The sequence below is a fragment of the Magnolia sinica genome, chromosome 18, assembly GCF_029962835.1.
Source record: "Magnolia sinica isolate HGM2019 chromosome 18, MsV1, whole genome shotgun sequence".
Classification (NCBI taxonomy): Eukaryota; Viridiplantae; Streptophyta; class Magnoliopsida; order Magnoliales; family Magnoliaceae; genus Magnolia; species Magnolia sinica.
In genome coordinates, this window is record NC_080590.1 from 15,740,903 (window position 1) to 15,762,600 (window position 21,698).

Genomic DNA, 21,698 nt, shown 5'->3' on the forward strand with positions numbered 1-21,698 from the left:
CACACTCCCAAAATATTACTACAGTTCTATATGGCCATTGGATGTGGAGAATTGTCATAATTCACAATGCTCTATATTTCATTTTGAATGAGATAATCCTTGACCTGTAGATATGCAAACAGTACCTGGCTTTCAGTTCTTACTAGTTGGGGGGTCATGATTCAGTTTTCTTTTGGACCATTAATCTGTTGGGACCCATGGGTAATGCCCAATTCTCTTTGATAGGAGAAGCATAACCTTTTAACTTTTGTTGTCTGCGAATAGATGGTCAATACAAGGCACATCGAAGGTCCACATTTAACTGAAAGAGTCTAAAGATGGGTCTGTAGCACCTTTCTATGTGGATGATTTTAGAGACCTGATCCATTAACAATCAGGCCCAGTAGCCAAAGGAAAGGGGAGATTTACTTCCGGTAAGGGTAGGGTCATAAGCAACCCAGGTGGGAAGTGGTGTCCACATGTGGAAACTGTGGTTGAAACACTCCCACTTTGAATGGAAAACGTCCAACCTATTTATATTAGAAATGAAATTTCACCACTTCATCTGACTGGGTTAGAGTGAAAATGATGAGTAAATACAATACATGTTTTCATCTCCTACCAAAGCAGCACTGAGATGACCTAACACAACATTTCTCATTTTATTTCACCAATGATACAGTCTCTCCTGACTTCTCTGTAATATTTTTGTAAGGCACTTCCAAACATGTACATTTCTCTAATCTTACAAACGAGCTTTACTGAAAGAAGTGGGTCTTATGTATAACATTCTCTTTCCTTTTTTTCCCCCTTTTCTTTGATTTGAATGGGCATTTATGAGCGTGATGCCTTGTCATCTTCATCAATTTCCCTCTTTTCTGTTTTGCTGTTTCTGGATGTGGAAGAACCAAAGGAAAGGGGAGATTGCTTCACCCATTGTCTCATGTCCAAGGCATTCTTTGAGGGCTTCTTCTCATAGGCATGTGTTCTCCCACCACCAGCGGCACTGGTGTTTCTCTTCTTTGTTATGGCAATGGCAAGATCGTTTGGAAACAAGGAACGCCACACAAATGCATGGAGGAAAGTCGAGATGAGCAGCGAGGAGACCATCATGGACGACATTAGGGAGAGGGTCACAGCTAGCCCCTTGCTGAAGAAGCAGGGGACTTGCTCAGCATAGTTAATGGTGGCCAATGACGCCGTCGTCATTGGGAAGGTGTAGGACCACCATGCTACTGAAAACCTGCACAAAGGCATGCACCCATGTGGTACAGTTAGCTTGGGCTAGAAACAATCGTTGTGCTCTCTCAAGAAAACTATGGACGACGGCTAACAGCGCCCTGCCCAAGTGGCCTGAGCCTGGCCCATTGCCATGCTGCATCGTCTGTAGATGACTATTTGCCTCTGCAAGGGTTGTATGCAACTGCACACATGCACACTTGCCTAACATGGAAACTGGCACATCGCAACCACCAATCATGTGATACGGCATCGCTAACATGCATAACTTCATGATGATACTGTCATCAGGTGGGCCACTCTCTTAAGTTTGAAGAAATTTACCCATCCTACATGCGCCGTGTCCATGCGATGGCCCACCTGACGATCATATCGGACTGTTTAGATCACCTGATGAGTGGTTCCAATATCATGTATGTGCCTTGTTTCTGCGTGTTACACTGTTTGAGAACAGATCACTGAGGACAAGGACCCGTAGGTTAACTACGGTACAACCCTTTTTTTTTTACCAGCATCAAATTCTGAAGGAATTATTATTTTTTTTTTTTAAAGGGTTGTAGCGTACAACCAGGTTGTAGTTGATCAGTCTACCAAGTTTTCTAGTCAATGCAATAGCAGAGGGGAGGGCATGTATGTACCTGAATCCCTAGAAGAAATTGATCCGCACCACAAGAGAAACGTAGAGAAACAATGCAATGAAGTAACACGTCCTTGCCAACCCATCAAACTCTCCATATATGGCTGCCCATGCAATGCTTGCCGACGATGGTGCCGCGATGAACATCGAGAACACTGGGTGCAGCTCTTTCGGCAACGCCTCACTCGATGGCAGCCGTTGATATAGTGTCACAAACACCACAACATAATGCGCCAATCCAACAGCCCAAAAGAACTTGGCAGCCTCCTTCCACCCGACCTTGCAAGCCAAGATCGCGCCCACAAAGTTCCCGACCACCGACAGGTGTGACGATGGGTTAGCCACCTTGGAGAGGCGCCGCTTGCCACCCGAGAGCCATTGGCCATAGATTTTCAACTCTAAGAAGAAAACTGGCGCCATGAAGATACACCAAACGGCTGGGTGCAGTTTTGGGCCCACCAGTTTGGGTGGGGCACCGATGGCGAGGAACATGCAAACGATCCAGGGAGCAAAGAAGAAGTTGATACGGATGGGGTGGTAGAACTCCCTTCGAACAGCTTCGAAGTAGAAGGTGCATTTGAAGAGGTAGGTAAGGGAGACGGAGAGGAGGACAAGGAGGGCGAGATGCCAAAGGATGAAGTTGATTAGTGGGGTTATGTGGAGGAATTGGGTGGCTGGGCTAGATGCAAGCGCTCCCCATAAGATGGTTTGGCTGCTTAGGCCAAGGCAGATACCGTAGCAGCCTATAGGAAATCTTAGAAGGAATGGCCACAGTTCATCTTTCGGGAGGAGAATGTCTTCGGAGTCCTGCAAGATGGTGATGGTGAGGATGACAACGGCTATATTTTTAATTAGATTATGATTATCATCTCCGACAATGACACTTGTAGTCCTTGTATGGAAACATTCATCTGATGGGCCCACTATAGATGAGGAATGTCCCAAAAATCGTGGGTCCCATCAGATCAACAGTTCTGATCTGAAAACCATGGGCCCCACTGATACGAAATGGGGTCCCAAGAGGGAGGATTTAATTCAGTTCATAGCAATTCTCTCCTCATTAGGTTGGGGATGTGGGTCCGATCCTTGATACTGAAGCATGGGCCCACCAACTCGAGCAGGTCTAAATCCTAACCACAGAATCCAGAGGCATGTTATAGATGGATTTGTTTCTTTTTGGTGGGCCCCACTTCATGTCATCATGGATGATCCATCATTACATCTCATCGGTCCCAACTTACAAACCTCATGATCCACGGATCCACCAATGGCATATTAGAGGATCTTGAATTCAGGATCTTTGACTTTGGGGAAGTCTTCAGTATCTCGACTAGCACAGAGAGCTGTCCTTGAACAAGAACCATACATCACGTGCATGAGATCCAGTACGTTCATCAGGTGGGCCATTCCATAGAGGATTAATTGAATAAAAATTCCACTAATCAGATGATCCGAACCATCCAATCAATGGCTTAGAAACAGACTCTAACCACCCAAAAAAAGTCCCTTTTCAACGGCCAAAATCCTCCAATCATACATCCAGCATCGCCCATTCTACAAGTTTTTCTAAGCAATTGACTTCAAATGATGGTCCCCACTCAATGAACAGTCTCGATCTTGTTCATTCATGCGTTGCCTATGATTTTAGCTCACAGAATTCCATAGATGACAAGGAAAGAACCATAGCCATTTTCATCTGTAAAATGATAGAAAACAAAGAGAAGAGATTATCACCATTACCTTCACTTGATCTAGCTCAGCTCCTCTCAAGGCGGCGAAGTATCTCCCGACATTCGGAATAGTTCGATGAACCGATTCATCTGGCCCATTGCAAGACTCCTCCTTTGAATCTGCCTCCATCTCCTTCCTCACAGGCAACAACGATGAACTCTGCCTATGAAGAGTCGACTTCGTCCTAAACATACTAAAATCTCCCTTCCTACCTTCTCCAACTCTATTAGCCGTAGCAAAGCCTCCAAAACTCTTACCATTTCTCGCAAGAACCCTTCTCTCATCCTTACTACCCTTGGATTCTCTACTGAGCACAGAAAATCCAGTCTCCAGCGAGACTTGCCGACTGAAACCACGGTTGGATCTCCTCTGTTCCTTGAATCTGATGGGTCGGTTTGGTGTCTTGTGCTGATCGTTGGCGGTGGGCCGCTCTTCGTCGGTGACGATCTGATGGACATCGACGAAGTGGCCTTGTATGGAGCTTGGAGAAGTTGGTTTCATGGCCATTTTAGATGGAAGTTGAAAAAACAATTACATAGAACTTATGAAAGTAACCTTTCATGTTTATATAGAGAAGAATAATGCTTCAGTACTGTCAGCTCTACGCTAAACTTCTAGTTCCATCTTGATCTGGACCGTCCATTAGGCCCAATCCACTTTAAAGGCCCACCATGAGAAAAATACACTGATCAAGGGACCATTAATCAACAAAGAAAAACCAACCATAAATCTATATCCACTTGGTCTACCCAACTTTGCTTATATCCATCAAGAATCAATCTAATCAAGTGATGCTCTAGTTACACGATCGATGGCTTAGATCCTCCGATAAATTTATGTTTCTTCATGGTGGCCCACAAAGAATTGGCATGATGGACCTGATGAATGGTACAGATAGAAGTGTCCACAAAGTGCAAAGTGGTGCACTTAAAAATTCCATGTACACGCAGGTGCACCGGATGATTACTCTAATAGCCATACATTCAATACATATGAGCTTTGGTTAAGTGGGTGTATTGAGAAATCATGAGAGATAAGAGTATCTGGGATTGGTGGTGGTGGTTTGATGGAGGGTAAGGAGGCAGGCTTTTGAAAGAGATCAGGGGTTGTTGAGGACTATCACGTGAGTGAATGAAGAGTGTGTGGTTTGAGAAGACTAATTTATAAGAGAGATGTTACAGCTTACAAGGAAATGGAGATTGGAGTGGGCGTATGGATGATTTTCACGGGCGTAGTTTGAGGTGTGTACCGTAGAGAAAGAAAAGCTATAAAAAAACCATTTTTTTTTTTTTATGACACGCACAGACACCACGACACACTCAGGCCTTAGTGGGATTTGGGATTTCACCACCTATGGGTGCTCGAACCCTTGACCCGGCGTTGAAACTCCTAAGAGTCCACCGCTGGAGCAAGAGCAAGGACCCTTTATATAAAAATAAAAAAAAAATTAAAAAAAAAAAAATTAAAAAAAAACCAACTTGCATGCGTGCAAGATAGAGATTTTGCTTTTACAGCTTTACGCGATACGTGAACCGGATGCATGGGGTGCACGATTCTTTGATTCTGACTTGTGGGGATAGTCGTTTGGTAATTCAGACCATTGGTCTGTTGTGTCCAGCTATGGATGGACTATGCATCAAAAGAATTCTTGATAGGACAATCTTAACCTTTAGATTGAAGGGAAATAAAACAACGGTTAAAGTTCAATTTTAAAAAGGGTACTAAGATTGATTGCTAGGACCTTCAAAAAAATTTCGGGCGTTCTCCTTCTTCTGTAGGACTCATGATGAACGGTCTGGATTAGTGAATCATGGGCACACTTGTCAAAAATTCAAAACCTATCCATCCCGAGCAAAGAAGCGGGCCACTGGATATCAACCCGGACCTCTGGAACCTAATGGACCCGATCTGATTTTTACAGGGGTCGATTTTTCCAGAACCATTTAGGGTCGGTTTCAGGTTCAATATTTTGGACCCGGTTACATTCGGGTTTAGTGGGGTTGGGGTCAGTCAAGTTAATTTTATAAGTAAAACTGAAGGAAAGTTGCTAAGCGACATGCATGTATAAAAGCCTGTGTACACACCAACACCATGTATATGTCAAAAGGGCCCATTTGTATTCGATCTAATCCATTCATCAGATGGTCCCAACCATGTAAATTCCCTAATTAGACAGCCGACCTGACTTGGGTCCGACCTGAACCAAGCCTGTGAGACCCGATCAGATAAAGATGGTTAATTAGGCAGGCATGATCGTATCCAATGCAGACCCGAATATTCTGGGACCCGACCCGTCTACAGCTCTACAGGCCCGCCCATTTTCACAGCCAGCCCCACCATTACATGTGAATACATGACTTTGTTTGAGAGAGAGAGAGAGAGAGAGAGGCAGATTACCTTTTTTTGTATTTCTTCCATCTCTAACTACATCTTTCGCCTTTGCTTCCTGTACTTGTTTAGGTCTTTCATTTTCTTGTTTGCTCATTTTCCTATACCAAAGATACTCATAAGCAATTTGAAGAGGAAAAAATAATAATAATAATCAACTAATAGGATTCATGAATGGCTGTCAATGAGTTGGGCTGGCTTGTCGGGCTTCTCGTTTTTGGTCTCGCTTGGGCAGCTATATAAAGCCCAATGACTAGGTTCGAGCGAAAAATTTGAGCCCCTCTATTAATTAGGCGAGACGGGTTGCATCTGAAAGCACATTATCCCCAGCCCTAACTTAGCCCAACCTGTTGTTTTTAGTGTTTTCAAGGACATCTGTGTAGGACAGATTCAAGGGTTTTGGTAAATGATCTTAGGGGAGTTATTTGATACTATGTCTGCACATGATGTTTTAGGAACTTGGAAATTGTATACTTGTATATAATAATTCATATTAAACTGATTAAATTGTGGAACTCACTATCCCTCGGTCACCATTATAAGACCAGATCGACTGAACAATCCTAGCCTCTGATTCGTAAACTACGCACTTTTGTTGAAATAGGACCTTTGGGCGTATATCATTTTAATGGTCGAAAAGGCATTCACGGATCCGATAGTCAAGTGTTCACTAATTCAATAGTCAACTAATCAAGTAATTGTTGATTTTTGGTTTATCGTACACCTAAAACTAGAATTCATAAATTTGAATTATTTGTATTCAAGTATGCAATTTTCAGAAAATCTCCAAGTGACCGTATATCATCCAATCCATACCCTGCTAGAGTACTACAAATTTTCTCATGATTTAATTCATGGAAGAGTTATAGGTAACATGTGTTTATGAAAGAGAAATGATATAGTGGGATAGGTGCATGGAAACCCTTTCATAAATCTATTTGAATTTGGACTCTTTTCCAACTTATATAAGTGATTCTTTTGCATCTCACTTCATTTTCACCAGTAACTTTTCAAATGCCACAACCTTTAGAGTCGATTCCCATGTATCATTAATAAAATTTTCTCTATTCTTTTGTCATACCTATATTGTATTGGTGGACATTTCTGAATAGGATTGTTCAACCAATCTAATTTTAGGTTTTTCCCAAATGGTTTTTGCAATTTAACTTGAGTTAATATATTCCACTTGCATACCATTTGCGCTGTTTCGAACCGATGCTTAGATTTTAAAATGATCTGAATAAGATATATCTACAAAATCAATAAAATATTATTGGATATAAGAGCGGGTTTGCATACTGCGGCTCAGATTGAATCAGATAAGAGCAGGCGAATCCATTTCATTTCAAGTGAGAGATGAGATGAAAAGAATACGTTTCATGGTACTTTTATTAGATCTATCTTTCATTTCATTAGAAAGCTTTGTTGCTAAATGTGTGAAATAGAGATGTCAGTCCATGCAATTGTCCCACCATCCAATGGTGGTGGGGAATCTCACAACACATTTTAAAATGGACTTTTGAAAAATCAAGTTCTGAAAATTTTTATGGATTCCCACCAGCTTTCTTGAGATTGGGGGAGATTATGAGTGCAACATCTCTAGGCCCTCCCTAGGCGTGTTGAAATCATGGTAGAGGAATGTATGCTTACAATCTCTAGAACCCTTAAATGGCAATATGATAGAGAAATTGATAAAAACCTTACCTATCTTCTTCTTCTTGTAGGAGACCTTGACATGAACTCTTCTTCCGAGTTTCTAGAGTCCTGAAGAAATGAGGGAGAGAGAGAGATGGTTGGAGACCTATTCAAACTTTGCAATGTCCTTCTGGAATTTGTATTCTCGTCCAAAGGGCAGCCTATATTATAGGATAGGAAAAAAAGCCGGTTTCTCAGTACGTCCTCGTACCATGAGCGATTGCACCACTACTCTATTAGGGTCTATCAGGTTGTGTTTATGTCCAGACGGTTTGCCCTCTGAAAGTTGAACCCCGAAAATTCAAGACGATTAAACCACTATGTGGGCCACCACTTGAATTTAGAGATTTTTATTTTTGGAGCATCCTATTATAAATTTATAAGGCTCACAGAAAGCATAGGTTCGATTACATATCACTTGCACACCTACGCAGGTGCGCACCTTTGCACATGTGTCATGGGCGTCTAATGCGCACAGTCCATGTGCTGCGAAATCCCATGAAACCCCTAGGGGAAAATTTTCACTCTGATCTAAAATTCTGGTAGGCCATAGCAAAGAGAAATACAAATCAAGGGAGGAAACTGTTTTCATTTTTCATGGCCCACAAAATTTTTGGAGCAAAGTAAAAATTAAGCACGGGGTTCATGAGGCTTCATGAGGTGCTGCTTCACGAGGACTGTTCAGATTTTGGAGTCACATCACCTTTGATGAGTTGTCAAAAAACTTCACACAGGCCACCGCACTTGAACCCAGTGTGAAAACACCCTGCATTATATCCAGAGGATATTCTTTGATCACGTTAACAGCAGGCTGCGTTCGCCGCATTCATGCTCACCATATATTTGTTTCCAACTCTTTAAATCATGAATTCTGCTTGTTACAGGAGCCCATTGCCCGAGATGTAAGACAGGTAAATGCTAGTTGTCCACATAAACTCGTGAGTAATCCCACACGGGTGCCAATGTGACACGTGTGCATAATCAATATAGAGGATAATAATCAAGTGGGCATGATCATGTGTTTCCCATTGTTTAAAGAACAGTCCAGTCATTTGGGTAGCCTTCAAGTGGATATCGATTGTGGATCACTGGTTAGTTTTTGGTTCATGGCCATTTTATATATGTGGTCCCCCACTCTTCATCAGTACCTTCTCTCTTCCATATCCAAAACCTCTTTGATTCAAGTTTCAAATTTAAATTTTCATAGGGAAAACTATGCTGGACCGACGCACTAGTGGTTGCTCAGCTCATATCCAACAGAAGGTGATATTCGGATCGCATTTTACAGTGCTTTCGAGTTGCCAATTTTAAAGTACTTGAAAGTAATGCGATCGCAATTTGGGGTGGGAATGTACCTGCAATATGGCCAGTGCCACTTCCAACGAACTAGTTATCACAGTTTAATTGGATTGTCCGTCCAAACACGCCAAATGCTTCCCAGTTGGGGATTTGGATTGGTGTTTTCTACCATTATCATGTTCGTTTTATCTTGTGTTCATTGTTGCAATATCTTGTAATGGTGGGTCCCATAAAATCAGAGGTCTGGGTATGTGAATCTTGCTTTAACGTCCAGACGCACCCATTTCATAGTAGTGAAGTCTGCCGTTCATTGAACCAGACCATTGATTTCATGGGACCAATCACAGATAACCAACAATCCGCGGTATTGCACATAATCACATTCTGATGCATCAGTACCGTGTAAGTTCCCTGACTTGAATAGATCTGGAAATTCAAAATGCAGAGAGTTCTTTTTTCTCAACATGCAATAAGGCCTACATGTTGAGACGATCCAATGATCAGTACCATCCATGATGGGCTGCAGTAGGAACTTCCATTCGGTAATGTACGCCTGAAATTGGACAACTGAAAAGATACTGTTAATTGTTTCACATTTTACTAAGCAAAACTAATGGCCCTGATCATCCTTTCAGAATGAATATTGGACCATAGGCCATTCAAAATAACACCAGAAAATAGACTGTCCATGCATGTGGGTTGTTGTCAATTGCGTGCACACGTGTGTGCAGTTGTTGTCTCATAGATGGGTCTCTCATCCGGTGGCCCGAAAATCAGACCAATGCAGCAACAGCATAACATGGCATTCTATAGGTGAATGGGCAGACATCACTACATGTCTTAGAATCCTTTTAAAAGGGAGCAGACATCTCCAAAACAGGGCTTTGCAGAACCTTCAAAATTGGGCCGGATTTCCAATGCCATTGTTGGATTGCAGATTTCGATATTAGATTTTGTATCAGACTGCCAGATATAGATATACTTGATCGTTTTGGTTATACAACGCTCCACACTCTACTTGAAGAAACAAATGGTAGACAGAATACCAATCTTGATTCTTTTGGGTCATATCAGCACCAGCAATTTGTATAATCAAATCACACCCATACAGCATAACATGAGCACAAGATGAGTACATAAATACAGATCCCTCCATTGGTTGCCTATGGTCACAATCCACGTGATCCCAACAAATGAAACAAAACTGTTGAAACCACCACAAGCATGTGCAAGGTTCAAGACAAACTGCACATTGCAAGCACAACTCCATCAATGTACCATTTTCTACGCCAAGCACATACATAAAACTTGGATTGCTGAAAGATCACAGGTGGTAGAAAGGTATCATCAGAGCATTATAGCATCAATCTAGCAATGTATGTAAAATTTCACATGCAGCAGATGAAAACAAATCAAAAACTTGGTGCAGGCCCACCGACATGTAGTTCAAACTACACCCAGTGTTCAAAAGACCGCGGGGACAACTTCCTGTAACCCAAACGCAGGCAGAAAGAGGAGCCCGATCCAAGGAGAGTTCAAACAAAAACTATGTTAGTGCTCTTTTTTGTTGTATAATAACAAAATTTGGAGACCTTTTCCTTCCTTGGGAAGATGGAGTGTTCAAAGGGTGCTTTTGGATATGACTTCACCAAACCTCACAAACCACTGTGCATCAGACGAACTGTTCTCCCGGTGCCCATGCTGCTTCCCTTCCTTGTCGACAATGTAGCGAGTATAGTCAATGACTTTGGCTGGCGTCAAGCATGGTTTAGAGTGAGGTGTGGGCAGCAGGGAGACCAGCACACGTGCGACCTCATGCATGCTGGGTCTATCAGACGGGTGCCTCTTTGTGCATAGTAATGCGAGCTGGAAGGTCTTACGCACTAGGTTGAGGTCTGTGCACGTTATGGACACCTCAGAGTCAACAGCATCCATGACTGTGTTGTCATCTGCTTTGGAAAGGATCTGAAATACAGAAGGGAGATAATGTCATCCAATGAGGGACCAAAAAAGAAGACATGCATCACGTGATTATCATCCACCTAATATATGCAAATTTACCAGCTGATGCAAATTGGACTCATTGTCGACAGCCTTCTTTCCAGTTAGTAGCTCGAGAAGTACGATACCGAAGCTGTAAACATCAGACTTCTCATTTAGCCGAGAGGTCCGAGCATACTCAGGATCAATATATCCTATTGTACCCATCACATAAGTAGAGGCGTGGGTTTTAGAAGAGGAAATGCATTTGGCAATGCCAAAATCTGATAGGTGAGCTTCAAAATTCTCGTCCAGCAGAATGTTTGAGGATTTGACATCTCTATGGATGATCCTGGGATTACAGTCGTGGTGTAGATAAGCTAGCCCTTGAGCAGCACCCACTGCTATTTTCAGCCTTGTATCCCAGTCAAGCATCACCTTCTTTGACGGGCCTGCTAAAGATGCATTCATTTGCATCATTTCGGATAGAAAAGGAAACAGGCAAGTACATAGGAAAAAAGCCACAGAAGAAACAACGAACCATGAAGAAGATCCCAGAGGGAACCATTTTCCATGTAATCATAGAAGAGCAGATTGCCATTGGGGGAGAGTGAGTAGCCATGCAAGCTGACAAGATTTCTGTGCTTGATGCTGCCGACGGTTTCAAGTTCAGTTTCAAACTCTTTCAGATTATGGGGATATTGAGTGTAGAGCCTCTTGATGGCAATAGGCTTCGAGTTCTTCAACACGCACTTATATACGGTGCTTGATGCACCATAACCAATAATGTATTTCTCACTCAAATTTTCAGTAATTCTCATGATATCATCATATGTGTGAATTGCCATATCCATGTGAAGGATAACCAGTTTTGGGGGACCTGGGGAATAAATAATGTTAAGAAATTAAATTGATATGATAAATGTTAGGAAAACCCGAAGGAGCATACACACCTTGCACTGTTTTGTTTGAGCCTTTGATGTACTGTTTGGGTTGGTTCGATCTGTAAATTGCCACTATCACCACAGATAATAATGTGATGCAGCCCAATGTTATACAGACAACCACTGCTCGGGAGATTATACCTGAAAGACAAGTGACCAGGTTAGGATAAATAAAATGAGCACATAATGACACGTGCACAAAATTAACCGTTCATGAGGACACCTTTGGATTCACGGGCATACATTCCACAGATGGATCCCAGCCAGTTACCGCATAATAGCGGATTTCCTAAGAAACTGACATACACAATGAATGAAAATCAAGAATCGCACAGAAGAAAAGAAAATAAAACGTGAAGTCATCTTCAAATGAAGAAAAGAAAGTAAAAGGTGAAGTCATCTTCAAACCTTTCAACAGGAAACCTTGAAAAGTTTTTAGAGAGAGGAATATCTCCTGATAAGTTGTTATATGAGAGGTTCCTGGTTTAAATAAGCATGCAAAGACTGCATTAGTAACTAAGACAGATCTTTTAAGTAGGAAAATGAGGGAAGATGGGTTTGAACTCACAGAGTGGCTAGGCTGAAACAATTTGTCAACTGAGCAGGTATAACCCCATGTAAATTGTTGTTGTTCAAAATCCTGAATCAGAATTCCCAATGAAAGAAGGGTAAAACATTGCATCCACAATAACGAATGAAGACACTGGTGGATGGATGATGGGTGAGCTTACAGTGCATCTATATTCTGCAGCTGGCCCAATTCCTCAGGGATCGCACCAGAAAGTTGGTTATATGAGATATCACTGTTGAAAGAAATTAAAAAAAAAAAAAAAAAAAAAAAAAGGGAGAAAAATAACAGTTTTAGCTGTCTGGTAGCAGAATCTGCTGGAGACATGACAGGAGGGACAAAAATTGTTGCAGTATTTTAAAGAACTAACATGACTTGAACGCTTCTGAGATTCCCAAATTCTGCAGGTACAGGGCCATTGAGATGATTCCGGCTCAGGTTTCTATTTCACAAACAGAACAATTGAGATTTATAAATGGAACGCCCTTAGGAACACTTTCCACTATATCAAAATCACAAAATAATTTGTCACTTACAGTTGAAGAAGGTGCTCAAGATCGCCAACAGACGCTGGAACAGGTCCCGAAAAATCATTGTTGGAAAGATCTCTGGTTTTTAGAACATAAATCGCAGTGGACTTTATTAACCAAAATCAACCCTACAAACCCTACATATAAAATAATTGACCACAACATAACCATTGAAAGCTTGCATTGCAACTTACAGCGTATCAAGATTGATTATGCGCCCTAACTCAACAGGGATCCACCCTTTGAAATTGTTTGAAGAGAAGTTTCTGCAGTTTCAAAGAAAATACAGATTTGTAAAAGTATGAATATACTAATGAAAACATGTGCACTTACTAACTGCAAGCCTCTGTACAAAGACATCATTGTAAATTAGAATATGTTCAATTGATGACAGATGACTGGCCCATCTCTAATATTTTCCGGTTAAGACTTACAGATATGTTAGACTCTCCAGCTTCTGGAATTCAGATGGAATGGAACCATTCAATCGGTTGCCGTGAACATTACTGAAACAAGATATCATGGGATCAGAAATGAACAAAAATTTCTTGTAAACAAATCTGAAATCAAAAGACTCACAATTGATTCAGTGCAGTGCAGGAACTGATGTTCCGAGGAATCGGTCCTTCAAGGTTGTTGTTGGCAAGATTCCTGGCATGATAAATTAAAATATGCCCACAAAAGGTTAAAATAAGATGATAGAAATAAAGGAGACAGTTTTAAAAATAAATAAATAAATACTCACAATTCAAACAACTCCTCCAGCTGTCCAAGCTCAGCCGGAATGCTACCTACCAGTTCATTGTTGTTCAATTGCCTGCGGAAGTAAAGGATTAGAAATATTTTACACAAATACCCCCAAAGTGGAAATTTTATTTTAAAGAAGGAACCCTCACAGATAGCTTAGCTTGGACATGTTCCCCAATTCTGGTGGAATTGGCCCAGTGAGCTTGTTACTGTGTAGGTACCTGGGAAGAATAAACAGAAAACACAATGACCAATCATGGCATATACACATTGCTAAGATCATACACCAGATGTGGTAGTCTCCAACTCACAGCTTGCCAGTATAGGACAGATTGCCTAGAATTGGTGGAATTGTCCCGACTAACTCATTCTCACTCAAATCCCTGGACAGATGCAAAAAGCATGGATTTTTGTGATGCTTGTTATCAAATCTGAACTATTGATGAATAGGACTTGCACAATAAACAATATATTAAGCAATATAAGGAAAATAGAACATATAACTTTGAAATGAGACCAAGAGACTGGTTAGGAATCACTAGTTCAAAGCAGTGTTTTAAATAGCGGTAGCGTGATGCGTAGCGCTCAGCCCTCTATAGCGTGTAGCGTAAATACGTAGCGTGTAGCGTAAGCTACACGATATTTCTATTTTTTAATTTAAAAATAGGATAAATATAATAAATAGTGGAAAAAAAGGGAAAAAAATATAAAAATGCCTAAAAGATGATTCATTTTATCAATTATAAGCATGTTCAAAAAAGTTATTAGTTATCATTTATCAAAAGCCAATCTACATATATAAGCTAAATCAAATAATTATCACATCAACAACCACTTTAATTAATAATGTCTAATTGAAACCACAAGTCACAATTATGAAAAGAAATAAAAATCCCATGGGTTAAAAGTATCAAGTACAATACAAGTGTCACATTGCTCAACATTAGAAACAAAGAAAACGTGAAAAAATTAAAAAAAAAAACTAAAATAGTAAAAAAATAGATTGTAGCTTACGCTACGGACGCTACGCACTACGTAGCTGTAGCGTACGCTACGACCCTTGTAGCGTACGCTACAGGGGATTTACGCTATTTGGGACGCTACGTAGCGCTACGGCCACGCTAAGCTACGTAGCGTACGCTACCGCTACGCTACCGCTACGCTACGGGTGCTATTTGAAACACTGGTTCAAAGATAAGCTCACACAACTCATAAACACGACCAATAATTGAGGCCACAGTGAGGGAAACTCAACCATTGAAGGGCATAAATTAAGAGATGATATGTGAAAGTTGTCCCAAGCACCTCTGCCATGGCCAATTCCAATGCCAGGTAAATGAGAGAGCGTGTGGTGTGGGCTTCTGCCAACCATTTAAAGCACAACCCAAATTGCTACATGAAAGCTTAAGATAATGATGATAGTTTAATGGAAAGCCAACATTGAAGGTTAATACTAATACAAAAGTGACACCCGCTGGAATGTTTTCTTCACAGCCCAAGAAAAGATGCGTGCAGTTATTTAGGAAGAAAAGATAGTTTGAAAAAAAAAAATGAAAAGAATTTGAGAAGACAGTACAAAACTTACAAAACAGCGAGAGCTTGCATGAGTCCTATCACTTCTGGAATCTTCCCAGTAAGCCTATTTCCCTGAAGAGACCTAATAATAGAAAGTTTTTTCACAAGGGTCAGCACACCATTATCAAGAAAAACAACCTAATTAAATGCAACAAGAATGGATGACAAATGGATGCAAAAAATAAAAGAAAAAACGTTGCAGATTATCAGCTGCAATAGAGATTCAGTTGAGTATACTACAGCAAGCAGTTTAACTAGAAGAGTTCAAAAATATCAGTAGCTGAATGATTCTAGTTGGTTGATTAGTAGACGAAACGAATAGTTATTTGCAGATGAAAGAAGAGATACAGCAGAGCCTTTGAGATGGAAACATACAATGTAGCTACTTGCAGGAAACCAATGTTGTAAGGAATCTCTCCAGTGATTTGATTGTAAGAAATATCCCTGGAAGTCATAACAGTCAACAGACCATAAACAGTTGAAGAAAGCACAGGAACAACAACACCCACGCCAAAAGGAATGCCAGCCATCTTACAGGATTTCGTAGCTCGTACAATTCCCAATGTTATCCGGTATGGTTCCTGAGAGGTTATTGCCCCTCACATCACTGCAACAACACCAGTAGAGATGGTTGAAACAAGGGTATGAACAAAATGTCAAATATAAATTCCCAGACAACCATTGATGCAGGTTCCATTAGAATCCACTTACAAGTACCATAGACCAGTCAATTGGCACATATCAGGAGACAGTGTTCCCGTCAGCAAATTCCCCCGCAACCCGCTACAGAAAACAGCATCATTCATCATTTCGCAAGGAAAAAAAATTAATATAGCAAGGTTTAGAAAATGGAATTCTGAGCACAGAAAAGGCAACTGATGTTACAGTTGCATAACAGGAAAGGCCATGTGAAAACAAAAAATGGGTAAATTGAGAAAACAGAGAACATCAGGCACACAAAATAACAGCTGTTTTTCATTGGAATAGTGTTACATTGGATGACATAATGCCACTAGATGAAGAAACAAAACATCCAGTGTATGCAATGGATGCAATTACATTACATGGAAGCAGTTATTGAGGAAACAATAGCCTGATTTTGGCTAACAACTATTGTTTATCTGATGTCCATCTTACATAACAAGAATCAAAGTGGCCATCACATTACATAACAGAACCCATGGTGTGGTCACAATAATGGGCGACTCCAAAACATACCAAATTACTCGATGAACTAGAACTACTTTGAGAATGAGTTATAAATTTTGATTTACATGGAGTACACAGAGTGGAGGAAGTACTCACAGATACTGCAATACTTCATTCCAGTAAATCAGCCTTGGAATGTCACCAGTGAGCTGATTCTGAGCAAGATCCCTATAAAAATTTAAACAGCAAGCGACCCATTAAAATCACTTTGTACACACAAATCCACACCATTGGAAACAAACAATTGTAGTTCAGGTATGTTCTATCAGACAAACTCCCAATGCAAATGTGTAACTGAGAACGCCCAAATGAGAAGGAAAAATAAATAAAAACAATTCAATGTTTTCAAGTAGATATTAGAAAGCATAAACCACAAAATAGAACATGCAACTCAAATATAAGTGACAGAAACCTTACAGAGTTTTGAGATTTGGCATCTGTGAAAGGGTTGAAGGAATAGGCCCTGTTAACTGATTGTTCTTCAATGTCCTGCATAGTAACATCACCATAAATGACCAATCTATCCCTTACAAAGGGGCAAGCAAGATTCGTGAAAATGACCAATCTACCAAATAAAAGCAGACATGCTACTAACAATTCCTCAAGCTGTTTGAGCCTAGATGTCGAGAACGGAATATCTCCATATAGCAAGTTACCGGATAAATCCCTACAGAAAACAAACCAACACAGATTTCAGTTATATCCTCCATTACATTCTCAATCCCATAACTTCAGAATGCAAGTAAATGAGAGAGATTACAGAGATTTCAGCAAAACGCAGTTGCCGATCTCATCAGGGATTGACCCGGTCAGCTGATTCCCCTTCAAATCTCTGCACATCAATGCAACCAACATAAGCATTTGAGCTTGAAATGATTTCATCCAAATGCATATTTATCCTGATGCAATAAAGTAAAACATACAGTGCCTGTAAGCTCTGTAAATCCCCAATGGCTGGCGAAATCTCCCCGCCGAGATTCAAATTCGAGAGATTCCTTCATAGATGATTCATGATTGTAACGAATTAGATGTTGAAATCGGATAGAAGAAAGAAGAAAAAGAACAGAAGGTATGTGAGTTACAGAGAGACGACGGCGAAGGAGAGATTGTCGCAAGCAACCCCGCGCCAGGAGCAGTGATCTTCGTTGCCATCAGCATTCCAGTCGAGGAGCACGTTAGCAACGTTGCTAAACGACGCCTTGATGGACACGAGTGTTTTCCCTGCAAAACAAAACTCTCATTTCACTTAAAACAGAGGACTGAAACTCCAAATCGTTTTTTGCTGAGGGCATTGCTAAAAATAGCAAGGATTTGATGCATAACATCTCAGCCCTTGGTTTCCCGAGCCTTGCAAGCTCTTGAAAAAACAAGCATGAGAGAATACAGGAAAAGAAGCTTTAGCCGCTAAGCATTTTGAGATGACTCAAAAATGTAAACAGAAAAAATAGGAATAGATAGTGAAATTGCTACCTTCGTCAGCGAGACTAGAAACGGAAGGAGAAAATGACAAAACCAACGCCATGAAAGCAAGAAAGAAAAGCTGCTTCATCTGGAAGAATCCCTCCATGGAGAGAGAGAAAGTAGAGAAGACACCAAAACGAAATAAGCTCTTTCTAGGAGGAATGCATCAGTGGGGTTTTTTGTAACGTAGGGAAGAAAAGCTACATTTGCTGGCTATGAATGAGAGTGGGGAAGGGAGAGAGTGAGAGAAGAATAGCAGAACATGGAATAGAAGGGGGACTTTTGGCGTGATCAGTTAAAAAAGAGGGGAAACGAGTTTTTATTACGAGAGAGAGAGAGTGAGTGATAGAGGATGCTTGGTTGCTAACGGCGGTGAGACGACGTTAGTGACCGGTACAGTCGGTTTTTATCTGGAAATGGAGAGGGAAACAGCGAAGCGACTGGTTATTACAGTGGCGTGGCCGTACAAGGCGTGCCCGATAAGGAAATTCGAGGCGTGTCGGATCAGAAGTCGGAGCAGTCAATAAACGGTAGAGAGGGGATTGGGATAAAAAAGCGAGAAGATAGCGAAGGCAGGGCTAGTGTAGTGTAGCAATGAAAAAAAAGGCCGCAGACGGACGGAGTCAGGGTCGTATAAAGCTGCATGTATATCTCTAATCGTTTTACTTTAAGACGACGTTAGCTGTTAGGAAACGGCGCTTTCATGCACAACTCTCACCTTGGGACCACCAATATCTATTTAAATAAAGAGGCAACGTACCATAACTTGCGGTACCCTACCATCTCTTTCCCTCATATGCCACATGTGGAGGATAACAGTACCGTGCGTATCGTTCGCCCTGCCATGAAGATCGCCTGGAACAAAAATAGGCGGTTCCACTCGTCAGGTGGGCCAAAAACCGTTGGAATCAGTGGGCAACACAATATCTGACTCTACCTACCGGTTCGGCCCACCTATTCAGGTGATCAGCCTACCTATTCAGGTGATCAGCCTGCTTTTCTAAAGGGCGATTTTCACATGGAGCGGATTAGCTGTTACGCCGGTAACACTTGTCGGTGGAATTGAATGGTATTGAATTGTTTTAGATGGGATTAACATGGATATTGCACAATAATTGCATGTATGAAATTACTACAGTAATGTAGCCATCTAATTTCATGTTTGGGATAAAAATTTTGCTCAAGGAAGACTAGATTAAGCAAAATCATTTTTAGTGGACCATGGAATTATAATCAAGGGACCAAATTCACAACTGATGTCATCCACTTACATACATAGATAACCAGAATGTCACATGTAAATAGTTTATATGGATGGACGGGATAGATTAAAAATAATAATAAACAATGTGGGGCCCATATGTGTGGTGGATTTTAAAATTCATAAAAATCCTGCATGGGACCATATGCAATTTTAATGGGCTAAATGCAGTTCCATCCCATCCTCTCCAAAAACTGTATGGAATTACAAACCAAATGCATTTTTATCCCACCTAATCACATTCAATACCCTTCACTAGACGCTCCCTTGGAGGATATTGCCTAAACCATGTGGTGCCCACTTTAATGTATTTTTTGTATATCTAAGTTATCCATTTACTTTTTAATCTCATTCACTGACACTATCACAAACCTAAGGGCCTGTTTGGCCGGACCGATCCCCCGGTATTAGGTGGGATAGGATTCAAAAAATATCATTATTACCCATGGCAGGGACTGTTCCCTGGTACCATGGGATAAGCTTAATTCCCTTTTTTGTTTGTAATACGTTGGTACATTAAAAGGAGATACGCACCATCATTTGAAACTATTGACAATAACATACATGTGTTATATCTAAACCGTTCATTTGTTTTATAACCTCATTTTATGGCATGGGCCTAAGAATGAGACAGATCCAAAACTTACGTGGCCCCAAAGAAGTTTTCAATAGTAAGTATTCAATCCTCATTGGTTTCTATGGTGGGGTCCACTTGAGCTTTAGATCTACTTGATTTTTTGGCCCATGCTCTAAAATGATCTCGAAAAATGGGTGGACGGTGTGGATATAGCCCACACATCATGGTAGGACCTACACAACTTGCTAACATTGAGTGATATTAGCACGGGCCCTAATACGATGCCATCTAGCCTACTTCCAAGCTTTTCCACTCTTCCCAAACATGGAGTGGAATTGGCACAGGACCAGATGCAATTCCATCCCACCTAAGCCCATCTAATCCAGCCGGCCACACAGGCCCTAAGGAAGATCAACATCTCATGTGGACCACACTATTAGAAACAGTGACAAATGACCATTAAAAATGTTTTGTGGGTTATAAAAGTTTTGGATAAAGTGATTTTCGCTTCTTCAAGATCTTATTGGCATTATCAATGGGTTGAATGGTAAATAAACATATAAAAAAATAAAAAATAAAATAAAATAAAATAAAAACCCTGAAGATGGCCCTTTGGAATTTTCAATGGTGAGAGACTAAGGCACCATTGTTTCCTATGGTGTGGTTCACTTGAGATTTGCATCTACTTTATTTTTTTATCACTTCCCAAAATGGGCTAGAGAAATGGATTGAAAATATGAATATACAAAAAAAATCACCAAAGCGGGCCACATGTAGCACGTAGTCTACTCTCATTTTCACTAAGTGCATTTGGCACACGGTATTATATGGGATTAGGTTGGATGAAATTGCATTTGGTCGAGTGCCAACTCCACTTAATGTTTGGGAAGAATGGAAAAGCTTCAAATTAGATTAGAGGGAATTGTATTGGTAGTAAGCCAATTTCACTTAATGTTAGTAAGTTGCGTAGGTCCCACCATGATGTGTGTGCTACATCCACACTGTCCACCCATTTTTTGAGATCATTTTAGAGCACAGGCCAAAAAGTTAGGTAGATATAAAGCTCAAGTGGACCCCACCATAGAAAGGGATTATATACCTACAGTTAGGGCCACATAATTCTTGGATCTATCTCATTTTAAGGCCCATGCCATAAAAAAAAGGTTGCAAAACAAATGAACAATCTGAAAATGACACATGTTGTTCTCAATAGCTTCAAATGATGATGAGTATACCCATTTGATGTACCATCATATTACAAACATAACAAGGAATTAACCTTATCCCATGGTAGCAGGGGATAATCCCATCCCACCTAATCTTCCCAATACGACGTGCCTAACACCCCCTAATAATAAAAACCGTGGGTTATCAATAGGGGTTTTGGTAGTGAAAAGTCAAGTGAGGTGATTGAGGGGGGTTTTGCTTGGTTTTAGTGCCGAATTTATTTCGGTCCCATCTCACATGGGTTCAAAATATGCCATCCGTATTTCTAAAGTGAGATTACTAATAGAATTCCATCTAATACGGTTTAATTCGCTTCCCAAACATGCCCCGGAGAATTCAGTCCCTCTAACCCAAATCTGTTAAATTTGTTTTGTGACCCACCTTGTTCAATTTGTCCATGAATCATTCAATAAGGGTATGATTTGGATTGAATCACATGCATAACCACTTGTTAATAATTACTATGCTAATCATTACTTTGTTAGGTAGACATGTGTTTTAGCCTATGTTAAATGTCTTTACATGATTAAATTTACAATGCTAGTTATAAAATAATATAATTACAACCGTTGACTTAAAGGTTAAAAGTCTTGTTGCTTTTGTACATCACCAAATTGAGAAAAACTTTGATACTCTGATAGTGTGATGGAT

General features: G+C 40.6%; 2 protein-coding genes across 3 annotated transcripts; both read right to left on the reverse strand.

Moving 5' to 3' along the window:
• Positions 1 to 617: 617 nt before the first annotated feature.
• Positions 618 to 4,833, reverse strand: LOC131233803 (guard cell S-type anion channel SLAC1). The gene is given in 3 exon segments (XM_058230602.1): positions 618 to 1,222; positions 1,857 to 2,662; positions 3,596 to 4,833. Coding segments are annotated over 3 exon segments (1,713 nt in total). The 5' UTR covers positions 4,094 to 4,833; the 3' UTR covers positions 618 to 813.
• A 5,244-nt stretch (positions 4,834 to 10,077) lies between these two features.
• Positions 10,078 to 18,461, reverse strand: LOC131233800 (LRR receptor-like serine/threonine-protein kinase SIK1). Of its 2 annotated transcripts, none has more exons than XM_058230599.1 (27): positions 17,992 to 18,461; positions 17,604 to 17,742; positions 17,445 to 17,516; positions 17,282 to 17,353; positions 17,117 to 17,188; positions 16,939 to 17,010; positions 16,618 to 16,689; positions 16,024 to 16,095; positions 15,848 to 15,919; positions 15,688 to 15,756; positions 15,323 to 15,394; positions 14,049 to 14,120; positions 13,887 to 13,958; positions 13,736 to 13,807; positions 13,570 to 13,641; positions 13,425 to 13,496; positions 13,185 to 13,256; positions 12,997 to 13,068; positions 12,831 to 12,902; positions 12,624 to 12,695; positions 12,461 to 12,532; positions 12,301 to 12,372; positions 12,116 to 12,189; positions 11,902 to 12,033; positions 11,490 to 11,828; positions 11,030 to 11,403; positions 10,078 to 10,933 (listed from the first exon to the last, which is right to left on the reverse strand). In XM_058230599.1, the coding sequence occupies exons 1-27, from the start codon at positions 18,086 to 18,088 to the stop codon at positions 10,589 to 10,591; spliced, it is 2,937 nt and encodes a 978-aa protein (XP_058086582.1). In that variant the 5' UTR covers positions 18,089 to 18,461; the 3' UTR covers positions 10,078 to 10,588. The 2 variants fall into 2 exon arrangements, with proteins under 2 accessions (XP_058086582.1, XP_058086583.1); XM_058230600.1 differs by having other exon boundaries at positions 11,030 to 11,400; positions 17,992 to 18,459.
• Between the last annotated feature and the right edge of the window lie 3,237 nt (positions 18,462 to 21,698).